The sequence below is a fragment of the Ursus americanus genome, chromosome X, assembly GCF_024610735.1.
Source record: "Ursus americanus isolate L20-20 chromosome X, mUrsAme1.1.p, whole genome shotgun sequence".
In the NCBI taxonomy this organism is placed as follows: Eukaryota; Metazoa; Chordata; class Mammalia; order Carnivora; family Ursidae; genus Ursus; species Ursus americanus.
In genome coordinates this window covers 37775677-37799888 of record NC_142164.1, presented here as the reverse complement: position 1 = coordinate 37799888, position 24212 = coordinate 37775677, and the positions used below count along the sequence as shown (strand labels likewise).

Genomic DNA, 24212 nt, shown 5'->3' with positions numbered 1-24212 from the left:
CTAATCCCTGGCAACCACAGGCACAGAGAAAGTCAAGAGTTAGGATCACCCAGAATTTGGATTCTGTAGATGTGTTTGACCAAAAAGTCAGAAATAAGAATGTGTTCATATAATGGATTATGGAATCTAAGATGGACACAAAAGAAGACAAAAGAAGGGTTTGTGGGTTGGAAGAAAGCAGAGGTCAGTAGACAGGAAGACCTGATGTAAAATACAGGCACAGGTAAAGAAAAGGAGGATACAGTCAAAGAGTACGATGTCTGAATCTACGATTTTAGAGGTAAAGTATTTTCAGCAGCAATTATAGATGATGACAAAGCCCAAGGTATAATGATAGCAGTGAATGGCCAAAGTGGGATGGAAGAAAAGATGATTAGAGATTATATGGCAAAGAACTAAGTAGCCAAGGTATTAGGTGGCACAGGGGATATGCCAATCAGTTGTTGATGGTGGTGAAGAACATGAGCCTGGGAGATACAGCCTGATTTTCCTACACACACTTTTGCAGAAATTAAGGTCCTAAAGGGATATTGAAAGTCATCAGTCCTTTGGCCTTCTGACTCCAGCTGTTTGCCTCCAAGAACATCCATCTCATTGTGCAGGGCTCTTTTCTATAGCTGGCTCACCAAGATCTCTTTTCCAGTCTGGCTCCTGGTATCCAGTCCCAACATTTTAAGACCTTGAAGGCACATAAGTGGTCAAGACAGTGTTGGACACACAGTGATGGCACAGTCAGTTCCATCTCATGCTTCATAAAAGCACTAGAAAGGAATTGGGGCCTTTCACATGGTAAATTCTGGAAAACTCTGGCCTTCTCCCTAGAGTTGAGTTGCCATCTGCACCTGACATGGCCACATGAGTCAATAAGGGGACACGTAAAAAGATATCGTGAGAATAATGGGAACCAGTTTTCTCACTGTTAAAGAACAGAGTCACAATATGAAAAGGGGAAAAAACAAAATGAACTCTGTGGCATTCAATTATAATTGGAACTATTAATATGAATTCATGGTTTTAGATAGATGATAGAGAGAGAGAGATTTGAATAAGATTAAAATCCATACATGTACACTAATATAAATATATGAATAAATAAATAAATGGTAGAAAAGGTAAGACTCTTTCTTACAATACAATGCCAACCAATAAGCACAGAACACTGGAGTTAGAAAATGAATGGGTACCTCTGAAACCAATATAAGACATTATATGTTAATTAATTGAATTAAAATTTTAAAAACGTTTAAAAGAAGAAAAAAAGAAAATCAATGGGTGCTAGAATTAGTGAGCAAAAGTTTGATGAAAAAGATACTTACCCAGACTTGAAGTATCTGTTTACAGATTATGTGCTAATTACAACGGGAAAAAGACAGCAACAATACTGGAGAAATTTAGTAGATTTTGAAACTACCTAAACCAAGTAATCAAAATTAACATCACAATTGGGACAACTGATATTGTGGGCCTCCTGATAAAAAGCACTGAAAAGGACAACACATTGTTTCTGCAGTGTTCTGGCTAAAGATGCATAACCTAAATCTAACCATGAGGACCGTGGAATAAACCCAAATTGAGGCACCATCTACCAAATCACTGACCTGAATTCTTCAAAAAAATATCTAAGTGAAGAAAAAACAAAGAAAGGCTGAGAAACTGTTCCAGATGAAAGGCACTAAGGAGACATGACAACTAACCATAGTACGTGATCGTGGATTGGGAACTCGCCTGGGGAAAATTAGCTACCCTGTATTTTGACCATTGATAAAATTAAAATATGGACCATAGTTATACAGCATTGTATCAATGTTCAATTTTCTAATTTTGATAATTATACTGTAGTTCTATATAAGAATGCCTTTTTTAGGAAATACACACTGATGTATTTAGAGGTAAAAGGGTGGGATGTCTACACCTTATTCTGAAATGGTTCAGAAAAAACAACATACATAAGCTTATAGAGAATGAAAAGTATTTAGGCAAAATGTGAACAATTGCTTAATCTGGGTAGGGTATACAGAAATTCCTTGAATTATTCTTGCAGCATCTCTGTAAGTTTGAGATCATATCAAAATCAAAAATAACGCCAAAATCATGGACACATTCTACCTTAGGTCAATACCTATCTTCTTATTTCCATACTTCTAGTTAATCAGCTCCCCTAAGTTTGACCCTGTTTGGCTCCCGACTTTGAAGTTATCTCTCTCTGTTTAGCATCCTGGATCATCAAACCAGTGTGGGATTGCCTATTCTAGCTCTGACGTTGGTCCCCCTTCTGGATTCATCTCTCATTATTTTACTGTCCACTCCAAGCATCAAAACCACATGTAAGAGAAATACCAAATCATAGCATCTCATCGGATCCCAGGGATACATCCTGTCCACGGTGAGCCACATATCTCCCATTTCCTCCTTTCCTTTGTTTTCTCACTTGTACAGTGCTCGGGATGTAGCAGGTGTCTGATTCATACCTGTTGGATTGATTTGAACTTGCTTGCTTCACAGATGTGAAGGAATCTATTATTACTTTCTAAAACTCCCACTCTCATGAGTCTGGAGGAACCAGAGACAGTCTCTGTGAATTTTTTATGGACTCAAAGCTCAAGGAGGAGCCAAGATTTTAAATGGTTTGGGAGGAATCATCCTTATCCCTGCCTCATCTACACACTACTTCTTTAAACAAACCATCCAAGGACTCTTTCAACATAATTGGTGGGACTCGGGCAATCACCAATTTGTTTTTGCAAGTAGTAATTACAAGATGACTTTTCTAGGTGTGGCAACTGGAGATTTTGAATGATTATGGGACATATACTTAATAATAATCCTAATAGCTACCATTTTACAAAGCAGCTGTATATCAGGAAATGTGCAAGATGCTTTATGTGTATTATCTCTTTTAATCCTCATGCCAACCCTGGGAAGTAGACTATAGTATACTTCCTTTACAAATAAGGAAAGTAAGGCTCAGGGGGTTTAGGTGACTTGCCCAAGTTAAAATAGCTCTTAAGTGGGTAGAGCTAGAAATTGAATCCTTCATGTCTCTTTGACTTCAGAGCCCATACTTCTGCCATAGTGTCACATGGTCATATGAAGCCAGTAGCAACCCTGCAGTTTCCCCACACTGACTTGTTAAGGGGTCTTCATAACAGCTGGTATTAGTTACTTTGGAGAAAGGATTGGTTTTAGTGGGAATGTACATAAAGGAGGGTTTCTCATACCATTTCAAACATATCACTTGCACTCGATTTGATGGACTTAATGTCTCCAAAACCTCCAGAGGGGAACTTTTTCAGCCACACCCAATCACCCTAGAAAGAAAAGGCAGAGAGGAGTGATGAAACTTAGTTGCCAACAGCTTTAGAGCAATGTCCCTTCCACAGGAAGGGTTTATAATCAGACCATGAACTCAAACAGGCTTTGTTCTTCCTCCATCACCCTCCACCACATGGACATTCTGTATTTGAGCTAAAAATGAAGTCATGCAGGGATGCCAGGGTGGCTCAGTCGGCTAAGCATCAGACTCTTAATTTTGCTTCAGGTCGTGATCTCAGGTAGTGAGATTGAGCCCTGCATCAGGCTCCATGCTCAGCGGGGAGTCTGCTTGAGATACTCTCTCTCCCTCTGATCCTCCCCCCCCCCCGCTCACTTTCTCTCTCTCTGTCCCAATAAATGATAGATAGATAGATAGATAGATAGATAGATAGATAGATAGATAGATAGATAGATCAAATCTTTAAAAATGAGGTCATGAAGAGAAGTAAAAGGTATAAATTCCAATTAACTAAAGACAGGGAAACCATTGCAGGTATGAAGACCCCAGAAAAGGAATAATACCACTCTCTGCAATGACTCCCTTCACTAACTGCAGAAAGTGCTAGGTCATTTCACTTATTCGTAGCTAAGTGATGTAGCACCAGGTTCCCCGCAATTAATGACGATGGTTGGTGGTTGCAATTCTTACTGCCTTGAGGCATCCGTGGTGGGAGATATAAGGCAGGAGATGTAATGCAGCCAATGTTTTCTGCATTTACCTTGTTCCATTTTTCTCTTGTGGGACAGGCCATTTTGGGGGCCTCTTATGCTTCAATCATAAACCAATTGGCTTCAATGTAGATTAAACATTTCTTATTTGGATGCACAAATGTACTACTGTAGTAATACGAGTAATCTAGACTCTTTCAGAAGTCTGTTTCTGACTTTTTAAGTACAAAGCAGCTATTTCTAAGGCTGCTGTCAAGTCAAAAACAACAATTATTTTATTGTCTTCACTTTAACATCAGCGCCTGATAATTTTCTTCTCCATGCATAGCCTCAAGGATTCATCAGTCAACAAGCCTTATTTAGTTTCTGTTCGACCTGAATTTTTTTAAAAAAAGCAATACAAATATAGACTCCTTTTTCTCCCTGCTAATAATAATGCCTTGAATTTGCACAGCACTCTTTACCCTTCAAAGTGCTTTCACATCTATTACCTATAGCCTGGAGATCCCATTTCAGGCTGCACCAATTTGTCATCAAGTAGAGATAATAAAGCAGAGAGCTCCGTGCAGTCAAATTCCAAGAATAAGAGAGTGTAACCACTCTCTTATTAAGGAATATATCCAGCTGTGGCCCTGCATCTGGAGACCTGCCAGAGGCAAAGGCTAATAACGGGAGCTGCGGGCATCTGAGCTACATGCCCGCACTTTGGGTTAGAGGGCCTCTTCGAGCCAAGGAGCTTGAAACCCTTTAACTAGGGAATGGCTCTCAGAGGCTTTCGGCAGTTGAACAGAACTGTGCCAGCCAGGCTCAGTGCCCACAGAGTCCAGCAAGGTTAGTCCAGGATCTGCCTGCCTGCAGCAGAATGGTCAAGCACGAAAGGCAGCCTTCCAGGTCTCTTGCTCAGAAATTGTCTGAGCGTGCCCCCAGAGAAGCTAGCAGCCTCACGGTCACCTGGAAACCGGTTAGAAAGGCTGAGTCTCTGGCTCCACCCCACACTTACTTCCTTAATGCTAGAAGTCATGAGGGCCAGGCAGGAGCTCGGAAGTTTTAGCCTGCAGGCGACATGGTCCTTTAGAGGAATCAAAGCCAAGGTTGAAGCCAAAAGAAAAAAAAATTCCAGCTAGGAATTCACAAAATCAGCAAATGTGTGGGGTATACTGGTGGGCAATAAAGTCTTTCCAGCACCTTCGCAACCATATTACCCGGCCCGTGGTCACTACTAGCTGTTATGGCACGTTTGTGCTAATTTAGAAAGGGTGCTTTCCCTCAAGGAAAAATAAATAAATAAATATACATGTGAGAATATTATTTTACAGCTGGTGGCAGCCATGCGATGTTGGGCAATAGCCCTGGCTGTATACCTACATCCGCGTGCCACACTCTCATTTCCTCATACATCCTCCAGATACCAGGGAACACATCCCACTGGCAGCATGGCTGCTCTGTATACCATCGAGCCCTGCCTGCCAGGTGGAGCCTCTTTGTCAGGTTTGGAGTCAGGCTATAGAGATGGAGGAGAGAAGCTAAAATTGGACCTCCAAGAATATTGGGCAGGAGAAAGGAGTAACCTCAAAAAACTTCTGGGGAATAGTCAAGGTAGCATATAATCAGGTGCACATATTTCTACCAGTGACTATGTATGTTCATAGTCGAGTGTGCTAGTATAAATGCAGATATGAGAAGTAGCCCCCCACTGCCTCATTCCCGAACTAGGCTGGGAGGTCAGGACCTCCTTGCCTACTCCTGCACCACTCTCATATAAGTTAGTATATGTCTATAATGTGAATAGCACCCTCTTAAATACGGCACCCTTGTGCAGTGCACAACCTGAACATCAGTACTGGCAGCGCTGACTCTGCCTTTTGCCAGTACATGATACTTTCTTCCTGGAGTCAGCCTTATTACAGACAGGGGTTAGCCTTCTCTCTGGTTTATTAACTTTTAGAGGTAATTAAGCCGATTTTTTTTCCAGCCAGATCACCAAATTTGAGAGCTGGAAAGGGTCTTGGGTATCCCTGTTCTAATCCCTTCATATTTTGATAAGGAAACTGAAGTCTGAAGAGATGAAGTGACTTGCCCAAGGTCAGAAGGCTAGGTAGTAACCGAACCAATGTCTTCCACTTTCCACTTTATTGTTCTTTTCTCTCATGGCTTTCTTTGGTTTGGGGGATTTGTGTGTATTTATTTAAAGATTTAAATAATTCTCCCAAACTTTATAAGCAAATTTTTACTGAGTCTGTGTGTGTCCTACTTCATGAATAATGAGAAAAAGGAAGGAAACGGGCAGGTTTTATCTTCACCACACATGCATTATTTGTTTTGTTTTTTCTTTTAAGAGAGAATGATAAAAATACTTCATTCATCATTCACTTTTTAATTAAGAGGAAGAAACATCAAACTCTATCTGCCAAAGTTTTTAGAAGTAATTTAAAGTCCATCAGTTTTGCACTAAGGCCATGGAGCATTAACTAAGAGTCAAGAGACCTAGGTCCTGGACCTGGCTGTGCCTCAAATTCAGGGATAGCCTTAGAGCAACCACTTCGTTGGCCTGAGCCCCGGTTTTCTAAAGGACAGAGCTGGGCAATTCTGTGATGAGAGAGGTGGTTGGTGGAAAGGAGAAGGAGGGTAGAGACAGAGCTATGTGAGATATAGAAGAAGGTGGGAAAATAGAAGAAAAAACGCTCTGGGAAAGGAAGATGAATGGGGAAGGTGTGCAGGGAGGGAGGAAGAGAAAGGAGACAAGGAGGAAAACGTAGGGAAAGGTTGAGAGGCAGAAGGAGTCAGAGATGAAGAGGGAGGGTAAGTTCAGTGGGTTCTCGCTGAGCGTATCAGGGTTGCATTACTTCCCACCTCACCCTTCTCCCCCAGACTGTGGCTATTAGAGCAGATGGTGACATGTTCCCACCACATCTGCTATTCCCAGTTCTCTCTCCCCAGCGGTCTGCTCATCTGGCTTTTCTCTCCTCTCTCAAAGAGGATCTATGAAATAAGGGCATAAGGTGAGGCATCTCTGTGTATCTGTATCAGTGTCGGCCAATGTTATGGCACATCCTAGGGAAGCCTGTTGTTTGCTCTTAGCCGTCTGCTACTCCAGGCACATGGAACTTGCAGATCTTCCAATAACAATTCTTACGAAAGTCTGATTTATTTTAAACAGGAACTAGATAACGAATCTTCTTTAAAACGCTCTCCAATAGAGGACCGTTTCAGAAGGCACACTGAACCTCTTTGTTTGATCTGTTGATACAGTTAACTTACGCTCCTTCCCAGAGTCCTCTTCAGCCCCAGCCAGGCAGTTTTCCAGCTTTAGCTATCTTCCTTTGCACCCTGCCATCAGCCTAATCTTGACTTCATGGTGTGGTATTATTCTCACTAACACCCTCCTTTTGTGCAGATAAAGGCCCCCTTTGGCCTACACAGTTCAAAAATACTCATGATCTGACTGAACAATGGTCATTATGGGAACTAATTCAACTTTCTGCCTCCTTCCAAGATGAGAAAATATCTGACAGATTCTTAAAGGCCAGTTACATAGAGATGTTTATTTTTTCCCCTCCTCAATTCTACACTATAACCTCGTCTCCACCAAATAAAACATACCACAATTCGACACATAAATTCTTCCACAGAATCAGAGAGTCATAGCATATCTGAGCCAGAAGAGGCCTTCGAAATCTCTTAGTCCAGCCACCCCCAGCCCTAGCTACACACATAGGGAAACTTGAAAAAAATTCCAATGCCTGAGCCCACCCTACACCAACCGAATCAGAGTTATTAGCAGTGGAGGCTAGGCGCAGGTATGACTTTCAGTTTCCCATGGAGATTCCAATGAGTAGCCAAGATTAAGAACTTAGTTCAACCCCTCATTTTACAGATGAAAAACCAAGAGACCGCCTTAGGTGCCTGAGATTTATTTCAGAATCTTAGAGGTGTCAGTGCATTCCTAAAGCCATCTGCCCACTGCATTTGACATTTAAAAGCTATGTAATTATCTTGGTTTTGGTCTTTGAGAGAGTAGAGCGGTCAATTCCCCAATACCACAAGTTTACATTTGAAGCAAATCTCCTCTTTGATTAAATGAGCTTCAAAGAGAGATACAGAGGTTTCCTGCTACAAATTTAAGTCAGACACTCAGGTACACTAAGCAAATATATACCATGCCAATCTTGGCGTTTTAGGCGTCTGTCAATTATTTGGCCAATGGAGGAGAGCACTCACTTGGAAAATTCAATACGTTGGACAATCTAAAACCTCATTCTGTCCTGTTTTGGACTTTCTTTGTAGTTATTATTGAAGTTGAGAGTGTTTGCTGCTTTTGGGAGTATCTTCAAACAAAACAAGGAAACCACACTGGGAAGGCATCACTTAGGAGGGACTAGTTTCCCTCTTACCCCCTGCTTAACTCTTTCCTGCTGAGAAAAAACAGTTCATCTCTCCAACTGTTGCAAGTTTTATTCTGGTTGCCAAATTCCAGTATCTTAGAGCAAGGGGTCAGGGGTGGCCTCTTAAAGCTTGTAAGACAGAAACTTAACTGAAATTTTTTTTAAAAAAAAATCTATTTTACACAGCGAAGGTCACCTGTTACTCCAAAAGGCAACAGGCTGAGAAAAAAAAAGAAATACTTTTTAAAAGATTTCAGTAATATCAGAGGATAACAGGTATAAGAAGAACAACTAGGATTTGAAGGGAAGGGTTTGTCCAAAACTCTACACAAACATGTTTCTAGACATTCCATCACAAACAGGTGGCTCAAGAAGTCATTTCTTCTGTTATTATACCCATCTCTTCTAGAATGAGTGACATGGTTAAGTGTATGGATCCACCAACTTTTTTTTCCACAAGCACAACAAATAGATGGATTTGAAAGATCAATGAAATTATAAGGAAGGAGATTAGTTGCTGAGGAAAATCATGGTCCAAAAGGTCAGCCAAACAAGTCTAAGAGTGGATAACAAACAAAAAACTGGAAAGGCTTTCCAAAAGGTTTCCAAAAAAACCCAAGACTAAGTCCTAAATCACTGTCTCATTTTAAAACCCAAGAAGGCAGCAGATGAGATAGCTGTTGGATAGCCTACCTCATAAATTGCTATGTTGGAGTTTTCATAGGTAGCTGGAGTTAGACTCCCTGAGGAAAAGGAGAGCCTTGGGGACCTCCCACTTTGGACTTCTGAGGTGATCTGGAAGCTTACACTGGCACGACTTCCTCTCTGTGAAAGGATTAGGGAAAAAAGGTTATAAACAAAACTCTCATGATTTAAGACAAAGCATTGAACTATGGTATAGATACTATGCTTATTTGGCTTTTCTTTTTCTTTTTTTTTCCTCAGAGAGTAACTATATGAGTTGAACTTTAAACATGAGATTAATTTTGCCTATCCCCCCGCACAACTTTTTTTAGGCTAGGGTTGCTATCATGCTTCACCACCATATACCACAAAAGAAAGGTAAATGTTCACAGGTCCCTCCATCTCCTAGAAAGGATTAGATCTCGGATTTGGGGGATGCCTAGGTGTCTCAGTCAGTGAAGCATCTGCCTTTGGCTCAGGTCATGATACCAGGGTCCTGGGATCAAGCCCCACCTCAGGCTCTCTGCTCAGTGGTGATTCTGCTTCTCCTTCTCCCTCTGCCCCTGCCCCCCTCCCCACACTTGTGCTCTCTCTCACAGGCACACACACTCTCTCTCTCTCAAATGAATAAACAAAAAATCTTTGGGGAAAAAAGAATCAGAAATTGGGGGGGGGGGCAGAAAAGAACACCAGTCATAATTTAATCCAGGATCCTCACTCTATAGACAAAAATAAGAACATAAACATCTAAAATTTGGAAAAAAATCAGTAGCAGAACTAGCACATAATCCCACCCTTCTGGCTCTCAGGCCTGGCTCCTTTTGTTATACTATCTTGAATGGCAGCCTTCTTTGTGCAGGCAAGATTAATGGCAGAAGGTATCCCAGAAAGCAATAAGACAGTAAAGAGTGAGTAGATCGTCTGCCCATGACTTATGAGTATGATGCTTGAATAGGTCAAGTTCCTTATTCCTTGATTGGTTAACTTGTACACATAAGTCTGGTAGGAGAGGACCAGGAAGTGCACCATTAAATGACAAGAGGAAGAGTTATCTGTGGTAACCTTTAAAATCGACCAGCTTTATCTTCAACTAAACCAGCAGACTTATTTCATGTGAAGAAATCATAAATCAACAGGTTCCTCATATTCTTCTCCACGTCTCCAAATGTGCCTTTCTTGGAATTAACAGCAATTCAGAGCCAGCAATTACATTTGGTATTGTCTAGGCTAGGCCCCACCCTCCTCAACTCTAACACCCCCATTTTATAAAGAGCAAATAGAAACCTAGTGAGGGATATAGGGACTGGAAGAGGAATGTGGATGTTATAATTCCCGGTCTTGTGTTTTTTCGAACACACCATACTCTGTTTCACTCTTGCTTGCCAGTAAAAATGAATCTTAAGTACTTTCACATACTCCGCTCTTAACGGTCCTTGATAAACTGAAGACCTCTAGTTGATTTAGCCCCGAGTTAAGTTAATTCTACCAAGACAAGACTATCATGAAGTTCCAAGGCACTAGTAAACTATACCCAGCTCTTAATGTGTTGAAATCCCAACAGCTCGTGATTCAGACACGATGTAAAACTTGACTCCTCACATAACCCTTGCATAAACCTGAACTCTCCTCAACAGAGCGAGGCCAGGGAGGAATCTACTTCTCTTTCATTCTTTATTTTCGTATCTCAGCAGGAGCACCTAGATCTGTATGTTGAGACATAGACCTCTCCGGGAAGGGGCACAGGAGAGAGCAAGAGAATCTGCCAAAATCCACATACATTTGGGCTTCAGCTTTACTTTCTTCTAAAAACTTCCTTTCCTGACCTGGCTTCTACTGACCTGCCAATTTTTCTAGACTGAATTAATTTTATATTCACCAAGAGTTTACACTTTCAGACATTCCATTTGGATGGAATTCTTGGCTTGGCTTCTTGACTGATTAGACACAGCCAGCTGCAAGTTTGTGACTACATAACAATTAAGGAAAATGTATGCTTCCCCTACCTTTTCCCATCAGAAACTCTGATACAAGCCAAATGCCAAAAGGGATCTGGAGGCCAAGAGCTATGTTCTAGAATAATGCCATCCTTTTCCACCAGGGCCAAAATAGTAAAAAATAAAAGAAACATTCCCTATGAGGCTATCAATCCCTGTTGCTCTTCATTTTTCTCACTCATGCAGTGAAAAGTGATTATTGGGGTTTTTTTTTAACTCTCATTATGTCAAAATGTATGCACAAGTGAAAGAAAGGATCTATTATCATGAACAAGATTTTAAAAACTTAGGTACTTTGTTCATCTGAAGGTAGCACTATTCTGTTATTTTTGGTGATTTTCTGAGATCCCGTATGAAACCCAAACACATTTTGTGTCTCAGTAGGAGAGAGAGCAGGCACAGGTGGGGCTTAGGCACACTTGACCGCACTATTGCAAAGCCTGTGCAAGAGAGGGTTAATTCAGCCCGAAATTGATCTGTGTTTGTTGTTTTGACACTTGAGAGCCAAAATATCGAGACAATCGTCATGAACTGTCATTTTGACATGGATACCACCACAGAAGTAGGATTTTAAAAAACAGGTTTATTGCTCTTGACCAAAATTTTAGTAAACATTACTACATTTGAACAACGACTTCTAATCATCTGCTTTTATTACTGATTACCCATTTCTGGATAAAATACGTTGCCATAGAATTAAATACTTGTTTTCTTAGTATCGGGTTATCTCTTGGGGTTGCTTCAGATCAGTATCTGCCCCTTTTGATTAAGATGGGAAATTTCATACAAGGCATATGGGGTATGGCAAATCCAGACAAATTCTACCACCCAGAGTGAGTCCCAGGGTCCTCTGGTGGTTTCACAACTAGAGACTAACATCAATACGTTTTTATGGCATGAGGGTGGAATGTAGCTTTCAGCCACAGTGATAATTTTGGCATTCAGCAGTACATTTCCAGGAATATGATATCAACCTTACAAAAAAAATTGATGATTTAAACAAATAAGAGTCAGGGTTGTCATTGAGAATTAAACTAAACAGCTGAACATTTCATCTGATTCCAGCTGCACAGAGTATTGCCATGTAAACCCATCGCCACCCAGCCAACTAGTTCAAGTGTACCTTTCAGTACCACATTTAGGCAAATGATCAGTTTGGTCACAAAGATCGTTAATTCTCAGATCTGGTACACTGGTTTAGCAAAAGTAGCTACAAGTAGCTTATGGAGGACAAATATGATGTGCTTGCATTCTCTCCTTACATCCTGCTACCACTGTATTAGAACTTGCAAAAATGAATGTCTTTATGTTGGCCACATAAACTGGGCACAAAGGGGCATCCTCTCCCATTACTGCTACAGTTGACAAAACTCTTCCCCACACTTTCTTTTTTCCAAGCTTTTGTTTATGCTGTTTTCTCTGCCTATAGGGGTCAGGAAGGTAAATATAAATTGGTGACATAGGCTGAATATAAAACAGTAGAGAGTAATAGGAACTGAGTCAAACTGCAGAGTGCATGCTTCTTCTGAAAAGGGCAACTACTACTAAGTCCCGACCAGTTGCCACGATGATACCCAAGGCTGACAGATATTCCAACCTTTAAAAAAACACCCAGAGGGGCGTCTGGGTGGCTCAGTAGGTTAAGTGTCTGCCTTTGGCTCAGGTCATGATCTGAGGGTCCTGGGGATCAAGCCCCACATCAGGCTCCCTGCTCGGTGGGGAGCCTGCTTCTCCCTCTCCCTCTTCCTCTTCCTGCTGCTCCCCCTGCTTGTGTGCTTTCTCTCTCTCTCTCTCTCTCTCTCTCTGCGTGTGTGTGTCAAATAAATAAATAAAATCTTTTTTAAAAAATAAGGAAATAAAAAAAATTAAAAATGCCTAGATATCCAAGTTTTTATGTGCAATGTCCCGATTTCAAAATTCTGGCTACTATTTTTTATAACTATAAATGTCAAACAAAAGTGGTTACCAGTTTGTGACCTGTGACCTAGACAAATCCTATCCATCCTTGTTTAAGACCCAGCTTTAGTGCTGGGTCTCTAAAAAAAGTTTCTTCCACTGATAAGTCTCCTCTGACATTTACCATATTTCTAGTGTCTTTTATGCAATATGGCAGCTATCAGCTCTCTTGTGTGGTATAATTAGCCTGTCTGACTTTACCTATAATCTCTTTGAAGGCAGGGACTCAGTGCCATCTCTCACAAAGCCTAGCCCAGGGCCAGGACAGGCATTCAGTGAAGAGCACCAGTTGTAACATAATCATCATCAGAACAGAACACCCAGGGACATTCAACCGATTTTTCACAGATTGATTCATTCACCAAACTTTTATGAGCACCTATTACACTATCTGCGCGAGGTCAGGGGCTATGGGCTAACATTAAGAGAAACTGTACCTCTGCCCTTGAGGAATCAGCAATCAAATGTGGAGTTCAGATATACTAAAGAAGGGCTATACGAAGTCAAAGCTACCTTATTGGTCAAAGGGCACTGTATCACTTTCACAAAACTGTTCTAAGACAGCACTATCCACTAGAACTGTAACCTGAGCCACATATATATTTTAAGCTTTCTAGTAGTCACGTTCAAAAATGTAAAAAGCAGGTGAGATTAATTTTAATGATATGCTTTATTTAACCCACTACATCCAAAGCATTATCATTTTGACATGTAATTAATATGTTTTTTTAGTTTAATGAGACATTTTACATGTTTTTGTACTAAGTATTCTAAATCCAGGGTGTATTTTACTCTTACAGCACATCTCAATTCAGACTCACCACGTTTTTCTTTAAAAAGATTTATTTATTTACTTATTTATTTATGTGAGAGAGAGAGACAGGGACCGAGAGAGTGTGAGTGGGGGGAGGGGCAGAGAGGGAGGGAGAGAGAGAACCTCAAGCAGACTCCACACTGAGTGCGGAGCCCAACACGGGGCTCAACCTCACCACACTGAGATCATGACCTGAGCCGACATCAAGAGTCAGACGCTTAACTGACTGAGCCACCCAGGTGCCCCCAGACTTGCTACATGTTAAGTGCTCAGTAGTCATTTGTGGCTTGTGGATACCATATTAGACAGTGAAGCAAGAGAAGGGGGTGCTCCTTACCTTACTGCCAAAGTGGGGATTGATAAACGTCACATCCTCCAAAGTCAGTAGAATTCTGTTGGGTCCTTTAATCAACTGGATTTTATTTATACGATGCCTGAAACAAGTGTAAAATCAGAGGGTCACATGGGGGCTGGGTATTTTGCAAACCCAGGATAAATTTGCCCCATGATAGAAGTTTTAAAATATACAAGATAATGTGGGGGGACTAACCACACATTGATCTTTACCTTAGTACCCACAGCAAAGAGAAATAGCAACCCCAGTTCTCACGACTTGCAGAGTTACAGAGACCAAAAGAGAAAAATGAAGATACTATTGAAGAGGCACCAAAGGGGAAGGGTGAGGGTGCTGCACGGGGACAGTAAGGCAGACTAATAAAATGGTGATCCCTTATCAAGAGAACATTCAAAACAGCACCTTGTAATACTTGTAAAGAACTTACCACCCTTTCTCATATGCCACAGTATATATTCTAATAATACCCATGCCAAGAAGCATGTATCTCCATTTTATAGACACAAAAACACATTAAAGAAACAAAACAAAATTAAGCAAATTGTGAGATTCCCCTAGCCCGAGGCAGAGCTGGGGCTCCAATCCTTGGACCCTGGCGGCAGGCCCAGATTTCTGCCCACAAGACCACTTGTCTTGCGAAGTAGCATCTATGCGTTGCCAAAGCAACAGGTTGAAAAGTGGAAAAATTCAATCAGTTGGTTGCTTTGTCTACATGATTCCAAACAAGTGGGCTGACTGAGTTTTTTTTTTCTTTTACTGAATTGGTCTCTTGTCTGAGCATTACACAGACACAGTTTAAACCCGATTCTCTTCAAACATGCCCATTAATTTGCAGCAAATGTAATTATTTCCTACGAATCAATTACTAGACACACAGAAGTTTTTGATGTCTACCCGCACAGCCAGGTAGGCCATCTCAGCTGAGCCGACCAGGCAACTCGAGGACCTGAAGGATACCTTGGATTTAGTCTGCGTGGTTGTTTTGTTCCGTTTTGTCTTGGGGGCGCTGACAGCTACAGTTTGGCTTCGCTTTTTCCACAACGCCTTAATGGTCACCCTGCGGAATGTATTAAAGCCGTGCCAGAGTGGGGAAAACAACCACTGAATCAAAATGCTTTGTCAAGTTGCTGTAAGCAAGTCTGCGATGTCACTGTAGCTTTAAGCACCAGCAACACAGTCCGTTTGTCTCAGTGATTCCACTGGTTTGTAAACAAACAATTAATGTGTTTCTAATTGTCTGCCAACAAATATGTCCCTTATCACTGTGGGAGCTGCTGCCCTGCAGAGAAAATTAAAAGAGCCCTGTAGTGAATTCTTGGGTAGAGCACATGAATCTTTTGGCAAAGTAAAGCATCACTCCCTAACTTATCCGTTTCATATGTGTGGTGAATTGTCTTAAAGCAGGCACACCTGTAAAAATAACCATGCTACGCACTCTAGTAGAAAGAGAACTGGACTCTCAGTCCAGAGACCTGGGGTGTAGTGCAGATTCTGTCATTAATTAGCCAGATGACCTTAGATAAATAATTTAACCTCTTCCTGCCCCCGTGTCCTCATCTGTCTAGCAGGATAATGGTTCCTGCGTTACCCGCTTTTTAGAGTTGTTTTGAAAATCAAATGAGATAATATATGTGAAAGTGCTCTGAAAAGCATGAAGCACCATGAAAGTATAAGAGCTCATTATTATCATTATCATCATTAGTTTTACAAAGCACTGGAGAGCTTTATAGAAAGGCAAGGCAATCTGGTTCAGAGTCGAGAGAAAGGAGGAGTTCAAAGAATCCTTTGTTTTGGGGTGGTTGGGTTCTTTGCACGTCTTTCTTTCTGGGAAAAAAAGAAACTTAAACAATCAAAACACAGAGAAAAGGAAGGAACAGAGAGTCACTCTCCTGCAAGTAATCACCATCTATTACAGAAACTCATCAGACACTCAGTTCTTCTGATTGCAGCCGTGGTGGGCAGAGAGAGGGAGGCAAGCAGCAAAGAGGGGGTATCTTTTGTGCTTTGTTAGCTGAAGACCCAAGGACCAAGTGACTCTGGGAAATAATGTGCCTCTCTCCCACCTCTGCGTTTTCAGTGACCACTTGAAGTACCAATTGTCTCAAACTCATTTTCCTCTCCAATCATGTCCCTCTCCAATCATGTCCCTCTCCAGCCTTCTTGGCCCTTAAGCCCACAAAGTCCAAACAAACCCCCCTTCACCATTTTACAGACTTTTTTCCTTGCCTTCCCAGGAATTGCAGATTGAGCTCAGCCTAAGCCAAAAGAACCAGTCCTTTCCATGGGATAGACCACTGAGGACAGTCATGGGTGGGGTGGAGGGCGAAGCGGGAGGTTGACAAGTAACCTAAGCAGCTGAGTGACTCCATTTTTAACCTTGCCATGGGATGTTTTGGCATTAGGCAGCCAGAGCCTATTACTCTTCAAATCTCCCTAGAGAGGGGAGCTTTCTGATTGGATGATATTTATTTTCACTAAACATCTAATGTTAACTCAATACTTCGGCCTTTAGCAGCAGCTAAACTCAATACATTAAATTTCTGTTCTGAGCAGGAGTATGTCACAGTCGCAGAAATTAAAAAGAAAAACCTCCTTTGAACTAACATCTTTGTCAAGTGTATTTTAACAATTCACAAGCTACCCACCACTCTGTATGGCTTTATCAGGTTTCTAATATGAGAAGATTGAATAGTAGTGGTTTTTCCCGGAGATACCAACATACTAAACGCTAAGAGTACCACCTGTTAGAGTTTCAAGCCAAGATTTCACAGACTCGTTAGAACATCAGAGCTGGAAGGGCTCTTAAAGACCACTTAATCCAATCCCTTCATTTTACAAATGAGAAAATTCTGGCCGAGAGAGGTTTAGTGTCTTTTCCAAATTTACACAGCTGCTTAATACACTCTGGACATTTTTTCTCAGAACTTGCCAAAGGAGCTCCACTCCATTCCCCACCAAGTTCATGTCATATTTTTGTCAGGACCACTCTTACAAAGAAATAATAAAGGTGTGGTTAGCAAGATGGAAAGGGTAAAGTGGGAGGGTCGTGGTTGATTTCATTTTTTACTTTCCCCAAATCATCTTAATATGGGGAAGTTTCAACCGTTAAAATGCAAAGATTATGAAAAAGAAGCATCTTATAAAGCCATCTTCAGCCATTTATCCCTGATCCTGAATTTGTTCATCAGAGTAGTTGGTCACCTCTTATGGGATCTCAGGGAGAAAGACAAGGACATGATGATAATGATGATGTTGATGATTAGCTAGGATAGCTTTTGTGCAAGGAAGAAGGACAGTGTGAATCTGAAGTATAATACCCAAGGCAAAAAGTATGAGTGTCAAAGTGAGGATTCTGGGCTCCCAATAATCGGCAAGAGAATCCCATGTGCCTGGGAAGGAGGTGAGACTTTACCACTTGTTGAGCACTTACTATGAGTCAGGTATTATTTTAGGTGTTTTACTTACTTCAGTTTATTTAATAATCCGTGCTACAATCCTGTGAACTAGTACCATTATTCTCATGTCCTGGATTCTTGCCAAAGTCTGACTAACTCTTGGAACTGGTTAAAATATCCCAATTCTATTTTCTACTAGTCCATGCCATTTGGGGAAAGAGGTGGGTAGCAGAGACTCTGCCAGTGAAAAAGGGAGCACAGATAGGGAGTACACAGGCTCTAAAGTACTAGTTCTCTTATTTCATGATAATGTGGCAAGCCAAATCTACTCACAGGCAACAACACTGACAACACAGCTGAGGAAGTTATTCTTGGCATCAGGAAAACACTTCACTCTAAATGGGGCCAGTAGGGACAGTAAACTGCTATGGAAAACAGAAAATCAGTGGGTCATGTAATGAGGAAATTGTACTGAAACATGACTTCCTGGAAATAAATATTAACAAGGCTATTATGGGCTTGTATTTTTATATCCAAAGAGAACAAAAATGTACCTTATAAAGTAAGCAAATCCATTAATAGACAGCAGGGCCATAAGCAAAGCAAGGCAGACCGTCACAGCAAAGGCAGGGTCAATGCCTGTAGAGAGCAAGAGGAAGAATGGCATTATCAGAGAGAGGCTGTAAATAAAGGGCACCACGGAGCGGCTCCTCATGCTTTCTGGTGAGTCTAAAATCAAGCCACATCTACCTAACTTAATTCCATTTTTCTACAGCACAGTATGTCTTGTTGACTTTATGGACACAGAAAGCAATTTCACCGTTCTGAAGCAAAACCACTCACCACTCTGACAATAACAAATCACATGAATTAAGGCTGACCCGGATGTTGCTTTGGAGGAAAAAGTCCACGAATGGAAAACTTTGAGTACCTTAATTTAAGTTGGATGGCAATAGAGTTCTTGAGAATAAATATGTTATCTCACCTGTGAAGAGTGTTATGTCACCTTCATAAAATAAAAGACCTTTTAAATTCACCGGAGCCCAGAGACTTTGTGAGTTACCTTGTCCTTCAAGGGTGAGTCTGGTTTTGATAATTAGGGTTTCATCGAGATGTAAATTAGCCTCTAGAAAACCTTAACATCTTGACGGATCACTAAGATTTCAGAAGGAAATATATGATGATGCTAATGTCAAGGTAGTTGGGTATGTCACGCTCAAGCAAACTAGAAATTAAAGTCCATTTCAAAGAGATGCATTTGGTTTTAGAAGGGTGTGTTGTACACTCACAGAGGAATAATATGGATCCTTCCAAAGTTCCTCTCTGGCTCTCAGAGATTTGATGGAGTTTCCACTCTTCCTCAAGCTAGAGGAGTTCCATCAGTCAATCAAACTCCCTGTATTTATTGGACGCCAACTGTGTTGGTTGGGGGAGTGCATAAGAATTATTAACTACGGTCCCTGCCCTAAAGGAGTACTGTGTTTTGGAGGGGGAGGCGCAATCAATACGCAAGAAACAATTGAAAAGCAATTTTGTGCTAAGCTGTGAGGTACAGACTTTTAGCTCAACGGGAGTTCAGAGAAAAGAGTGTATAGAAATGGTATCTCTGTGGGTCGACCTGACAGGATTTGGATACATCAAGGGAAAGACAGGTGATCTTTCTAGCAGGGAAAATGATCACAGGTCATAGTCGACAATAGACCAAGGAGAAGACTCATGCCTTCCTCTTCTTAGAGTAACCTCTTTGGGAGTGGGATCATTTTGAAAATCAGTGGGGGTGGCTTTTAAATTGTGGATGATTATCCAAGGCTGCAAAGTACCTCTCATTGTCCTCATTATTTTAAATTAACTACCTGGAATGCCAAGATGTTTATCTCCCCTGAATGCAAATGCCTGATTCTATGAGTGTTCCAATGTGAAAATACGCTTTCCCTTAAAGAGGTTCCCTTGTAACCCACGCTAAGCCAAATTGACTACCAGTGATTTTCCATTCCTTACCTCCTTGACAGATCTTCCCTTCTGCAAACCAGCATTTTGCATCTGCTCGAGGGGGCCTGCCACCAGGGAAGTGAATGGGGGTCCCTCCGAACCGCAGCAGCTCTGTTTCCATGTCCACGGTATAAGTACTGTGGAGTTCCCATTCTTTCCAGTTGGTGTCCAGGATTACATATTCTGCAATTCCATTTCCATTTGAATCTGTCCTTATCAACTGGTTGAATCCATAGAATTGCATGTTTCTGGAATGCTGAACCAGGCTGGCAGCACTAGTCCGTCCATTTTCTTTCATAGCATTATTCATGGCTTGTGCGATAAAGTAAATTGAATTGTAGATGGTTCCAAACAACGGTGAAACCTATTTTTAAAAATTACAATTATCTTGAGCCCTGGTCGCCCTAGAGCAATCTCAGAGTGTATTCCAAGCCCGTGTTCATTATTATGGGCTGCACGTATGAGTGGAGGAGAGCTATGAAGACCCAGAGGAAAAAAACAATTGTTTCTGAGGACTTGCTTGGTTTGTCCCCTGAATTTTTTTGTTTTTCTCCCCCAGGCCTTCACATCTTTAAATATATCAAATATGACAATTTTATGAGCAAACCAAGTCATACACAATATATTTTTATGCTCCTAAACTAAGAAAGTCATTTAGAGTTATAAAGGGCATTAAAAAAACAAGCATGGAATAGACAAGAGGCACTCAAAGGAAATTTACCAGGTTAATTACCGGTGCATTATGCATGGTAAAATCATTTTGCTGGCACTACTAGAATGGCAGGTGAGTGTGGTAAGGCTGTAAATAATGTGTCTCCAGTCCATGCCTGTGTCCTGTCTTCGTCCAAAATGGCTCTTCTCCTAAACACGTGCTCCCTGGAGAAAGTGGAACACTAAAATACAGTTTGAAACACACAACCCCACACATACACATGCAAACATGCATACTGACACATACATACCCCCAAAGACAGAGCCAAATGTTGTAATATATGGAGGATGTGGATTTTGATCAAGAAATCCTATATCCTGTTGGTGTCCAAAGCGGCAAAGCTTTGGTGAGAAGCCACCATAAAGCAGTAAGTCTTCTACGGTGGATAGCATGACTCTGCCTGCTATACAAATACAGTAAAAGCAAAAACATTGGTGTACTATGCCTGATGTACTGCTTATTAACCTAGTAAATTTGGTTTTGGAACAAACTTGTATCTATTCCAAAAAGGTAGGGAGGAAGAGAGAACAATCCTTCCCTCCTCCCCCCTCCCCCCACCCCCAGGCCGTGGCTTCATGGTTTTCCATAACATTTCACCTCTAGGATGGAGTTCAAGAAAGCTATGGTCATGCCATTTTACTGAGCTTCAGAGAAAGCTGATACTTGCTACTTTGGTTTTACCAGGTCTAGAAAGCTATCTTCCTGTAACAACCCTCACCTGAATAAAAGAGTTTAAAATTAAGTACATCATTTTTGTGTTGGAAAAACGAGTCAAGATGCAGAGAGGTGTAGTAGCAGCTAGCAAGACACTGCCATGCCCTGTATACAGAGCAGTGGGTTGTCAATTACCCAAGGAGTGTCAAAAATACCAATGCCAAACCCAACACAGACCAACAAAATGAGATCTTTTAGGTTCGTGACCTAGTAATCACTATCACTAAAAGCGCCCCAGGTATTCTAATACACATACAGGATTTAAAACAACAGTAAAGAAGAAGAAGACACACTGACCTATCGTCTCTTCCCCTCTCCCTGGGCTTCAGTTTCTTCTCCTCTAAAATGTCTAGAACCATGAATGTCTAAACCTTGGAGATCATCTGGTCTAGCTCTCTCTCTCTTTAGACATGTAAGGGAGGCGCAGAGTAGTTCAGCAACTTGTCAAAGTCACTCACCTGGGCATAAAATCAGGACTAGAACCCAGGTTTTCTGTTTCTTAGTTTAGCATTTTTTATTGAGATAGGTGTTACCTGTGGTCTTTCTTTAGGCATGAACTCCTGTGAAATTTCTCAACACTTGGTCTACTACAGGGACCAAATTTAGCTCACAGACATTTCCATTTGGACCGTATATGTTTTTTTTCCCCTTCACCTCTCTGATCTTTTAACATGAGACAGTTAAACATCTCAATCCTTAGTCCTCTTCTCTAGCAACACTCACTCTGTTGGATATCTCCTGGCCTCATGGCTTTAAATATCACATCTATGCCATAAATCTCAGATTTATACTTCGAGCTCAGACCTGTTTCCTAAATTCCAGACTCATAAGTCAACTACCTACTCTGATATCTCTACATGGACGTTGGATTTCAATGTACCCAAAATCGAGCTCCTGATTTTCACCTCAAATCTTCCTGCTTCATCTATAATGAGTCTTCCCCATTTTTGTTAAGACCGGCTCCATTTTTGCAATGGTTCGGGCCAAAAACCTTGCCCCAGATAACAGAACTAACTAAGAGCAGGGCAGAAATCAACACTTCAGTCCCCTGAGTATTTGTCCAATGATCTCTATCCACCGCCCTGCCTTAACACGCACTGTAGAAAGAGGCATGGTGAACGGATGGCATGTGCATCCATTCTTAGTTGCCAAGGACACACTGAGGTCCCTTAAAAGGCTTTCACTAACTCTCCCATTTGACTGTCTCAGATGCTCCACTTAATTGTTTTCAGGATTTCTGTGAGAGCCTGTCTGTTTTCTGGGGCTTTGGTAGGTTATGACAATAAGTTAAGGCTGGAAGGTGGAATATAAAATCAATACTAGTAAAACAAATGAGTAAAAAAAAAAAAACTACAGGGCAGCAAGCCCCTGAAAGCAGAGAAAATGCTAGTATTCTGTTTTGAAAGGCACAGAGCCTTCTGGGAAAGAGACTGTATCTACCTACAGCCAAAAGCAAAGATTGAAACTATTAAAAAACAATACTCTCAACTCTGAGTTGACCCATCTTGCAGGGTTTCCAGCTAGCCAGGCTATGCTGCCCTTTGTGTTCTTGGAGTGACCCCTGTTAGAGCTGACTGACAGCCACTCTCCAAACCTGAAGCCTGTTTTTCAGGATTCTCCAGCCTTCCCCACATAGCACACACATGTGCACGTGCACACACACACACACACACACACACACACTACACGTGTGCATGTGCACAAACGCATGCACACACACACATACACACACACACACACACACAGAGCTACAAAAATATGGTAGAGGGACCCGAAGCTAAAGGAAAGAGCATAGCTGTAGCAATAGCATTAGGTTGCAAAAGAACTGTCATAGTGGCCCTCTCTCGCTGTGAGGGCTTGGATTTGTGTTCCAGCTGGGTTTTGTTGCTGTTTCACCCACTGTGCCCTTCAGCAGTAGAAATTGCCCCTTCCCATAAGTCAAAAGCACACTGTGTGAGCATTGGTCACAAAAGGTCTCCAGCTGCAGCTGCTGCAAATAACGAGAGAAAGAAGAGGTAGAAGGTAGGGCGAGGGAAGAAAAGGCCCTCTCCACAACCTCTGTCCCCACTTCTGACTACAACTCTGAAGAAGCACGATGGGATTGGCAGGAGTTTCTGTCAGGTGGATGACCTTGTTGACATCACAGCCCAGAATGGTGAACCGACTCATGACTCAGTCTATTAGTTTTGCCTGCTTCATAGACCTGAACCTGATTGAATGAATTATGAATAAATGAATGACAATTGATTGTTTGTTATTCAGCAAATTTAGCTAGCTCTACCCTAGGCTTCTTGGAGCTTGGTATCCAAGAAAACAAGGTCTGGGTCAGGAGCAGTGATTTTCGAATTTGTTCAATTTAATGGTTCATGCTGTTGTTAAGTTGACTATCATCAGTTCAGATTTACTGTGCTTGCAAGACACAAAACTGGCTTCCAAAGCATTTTGTCCTTAGAAGCATACATTGAAACATACCTGGGTCAGAAAGCATCATTTGAAGGACAAAATGGCAATATCACTTTTGAACAAAAAGCCAGGCACGTGCAGAGATCAAGAAACCAGATGGTAATCAAATTCCTGTTATTCAAGGTGGTACCTCCAACAATGCATGATCTCAACCCTTGGACTTAGCCAAGAGATGGCTAATAACCCAATCTGTTTGATATGATACTCATGAACACAACACCCTTATTTTTTATAGATTGATCCTTTTATTTTTTATAGAACGATGTACAAAGACAATTGTAGCCACTGTAAGCTGCAGGTAACCTTTCCTGACAAGTGTCTGTTGGGTCCCATCCTAGAATGCTTCAGCCCTAACCACATCCCCTGCAGCCTGCTATCCCCCTGCCAGGCACCTATATTTAAGGTAATAGAAAGCAATGGGTGCCAGGTGCTTCAGGTCCCCTCTGGGCTTGCTGAGAAATCCAGAGGATTTCCTTTGCTTAGGCAAATAAGGCCACATTTGGAAAAATTATCCCAAATGTGTGTTCCAGCAATATGCATTTGTAGCCAGTAGCATTTTCCTGAAAATAAGCATTGGGAAGACAGCAAAAGTAAAGGATGCAGGCACTAAAACATTATTTCAGAAGTCAAAATTTAAAGGTACAAAGTGATAATCCTTGCCCAATCATCCTGAGACTAAATTAGGAAGTTTGTCACCTGCTCCCCACCCCCAATCTCTCCATTCTGATTAATTGTTCTCTCTTTTTTAAAAAGATTTTATTTACCTATTTGAG

The 24212-nt window shown here is 41.4% G+C and overlaps 1 protein-coding gene across 1 annotated transcript in view; it reads right to left on the bottom strand.

The window, feature by feature from the left end:
* The window catches only part of GUCY2F (guanylate cyclase 2F, retinal), a 94416-nt gene that overhangs the window by 50637 nt on the left and 19567 nt on the right, over positions 1–24212 (bottom strand). The window contains 5 exon segments of the mRNA XM_087859604.1: positions 3219–3308; positions 9057–9188; positions 14149–14245; positions 18116–18200; positions 19560–19914. Coding sequence (XP_087715730.1) covers positions 3219–3308; positions 9057–9188; positions 14149–14245; positions 18116–18200; positions 19560–19914 — 759 coding nt within the window.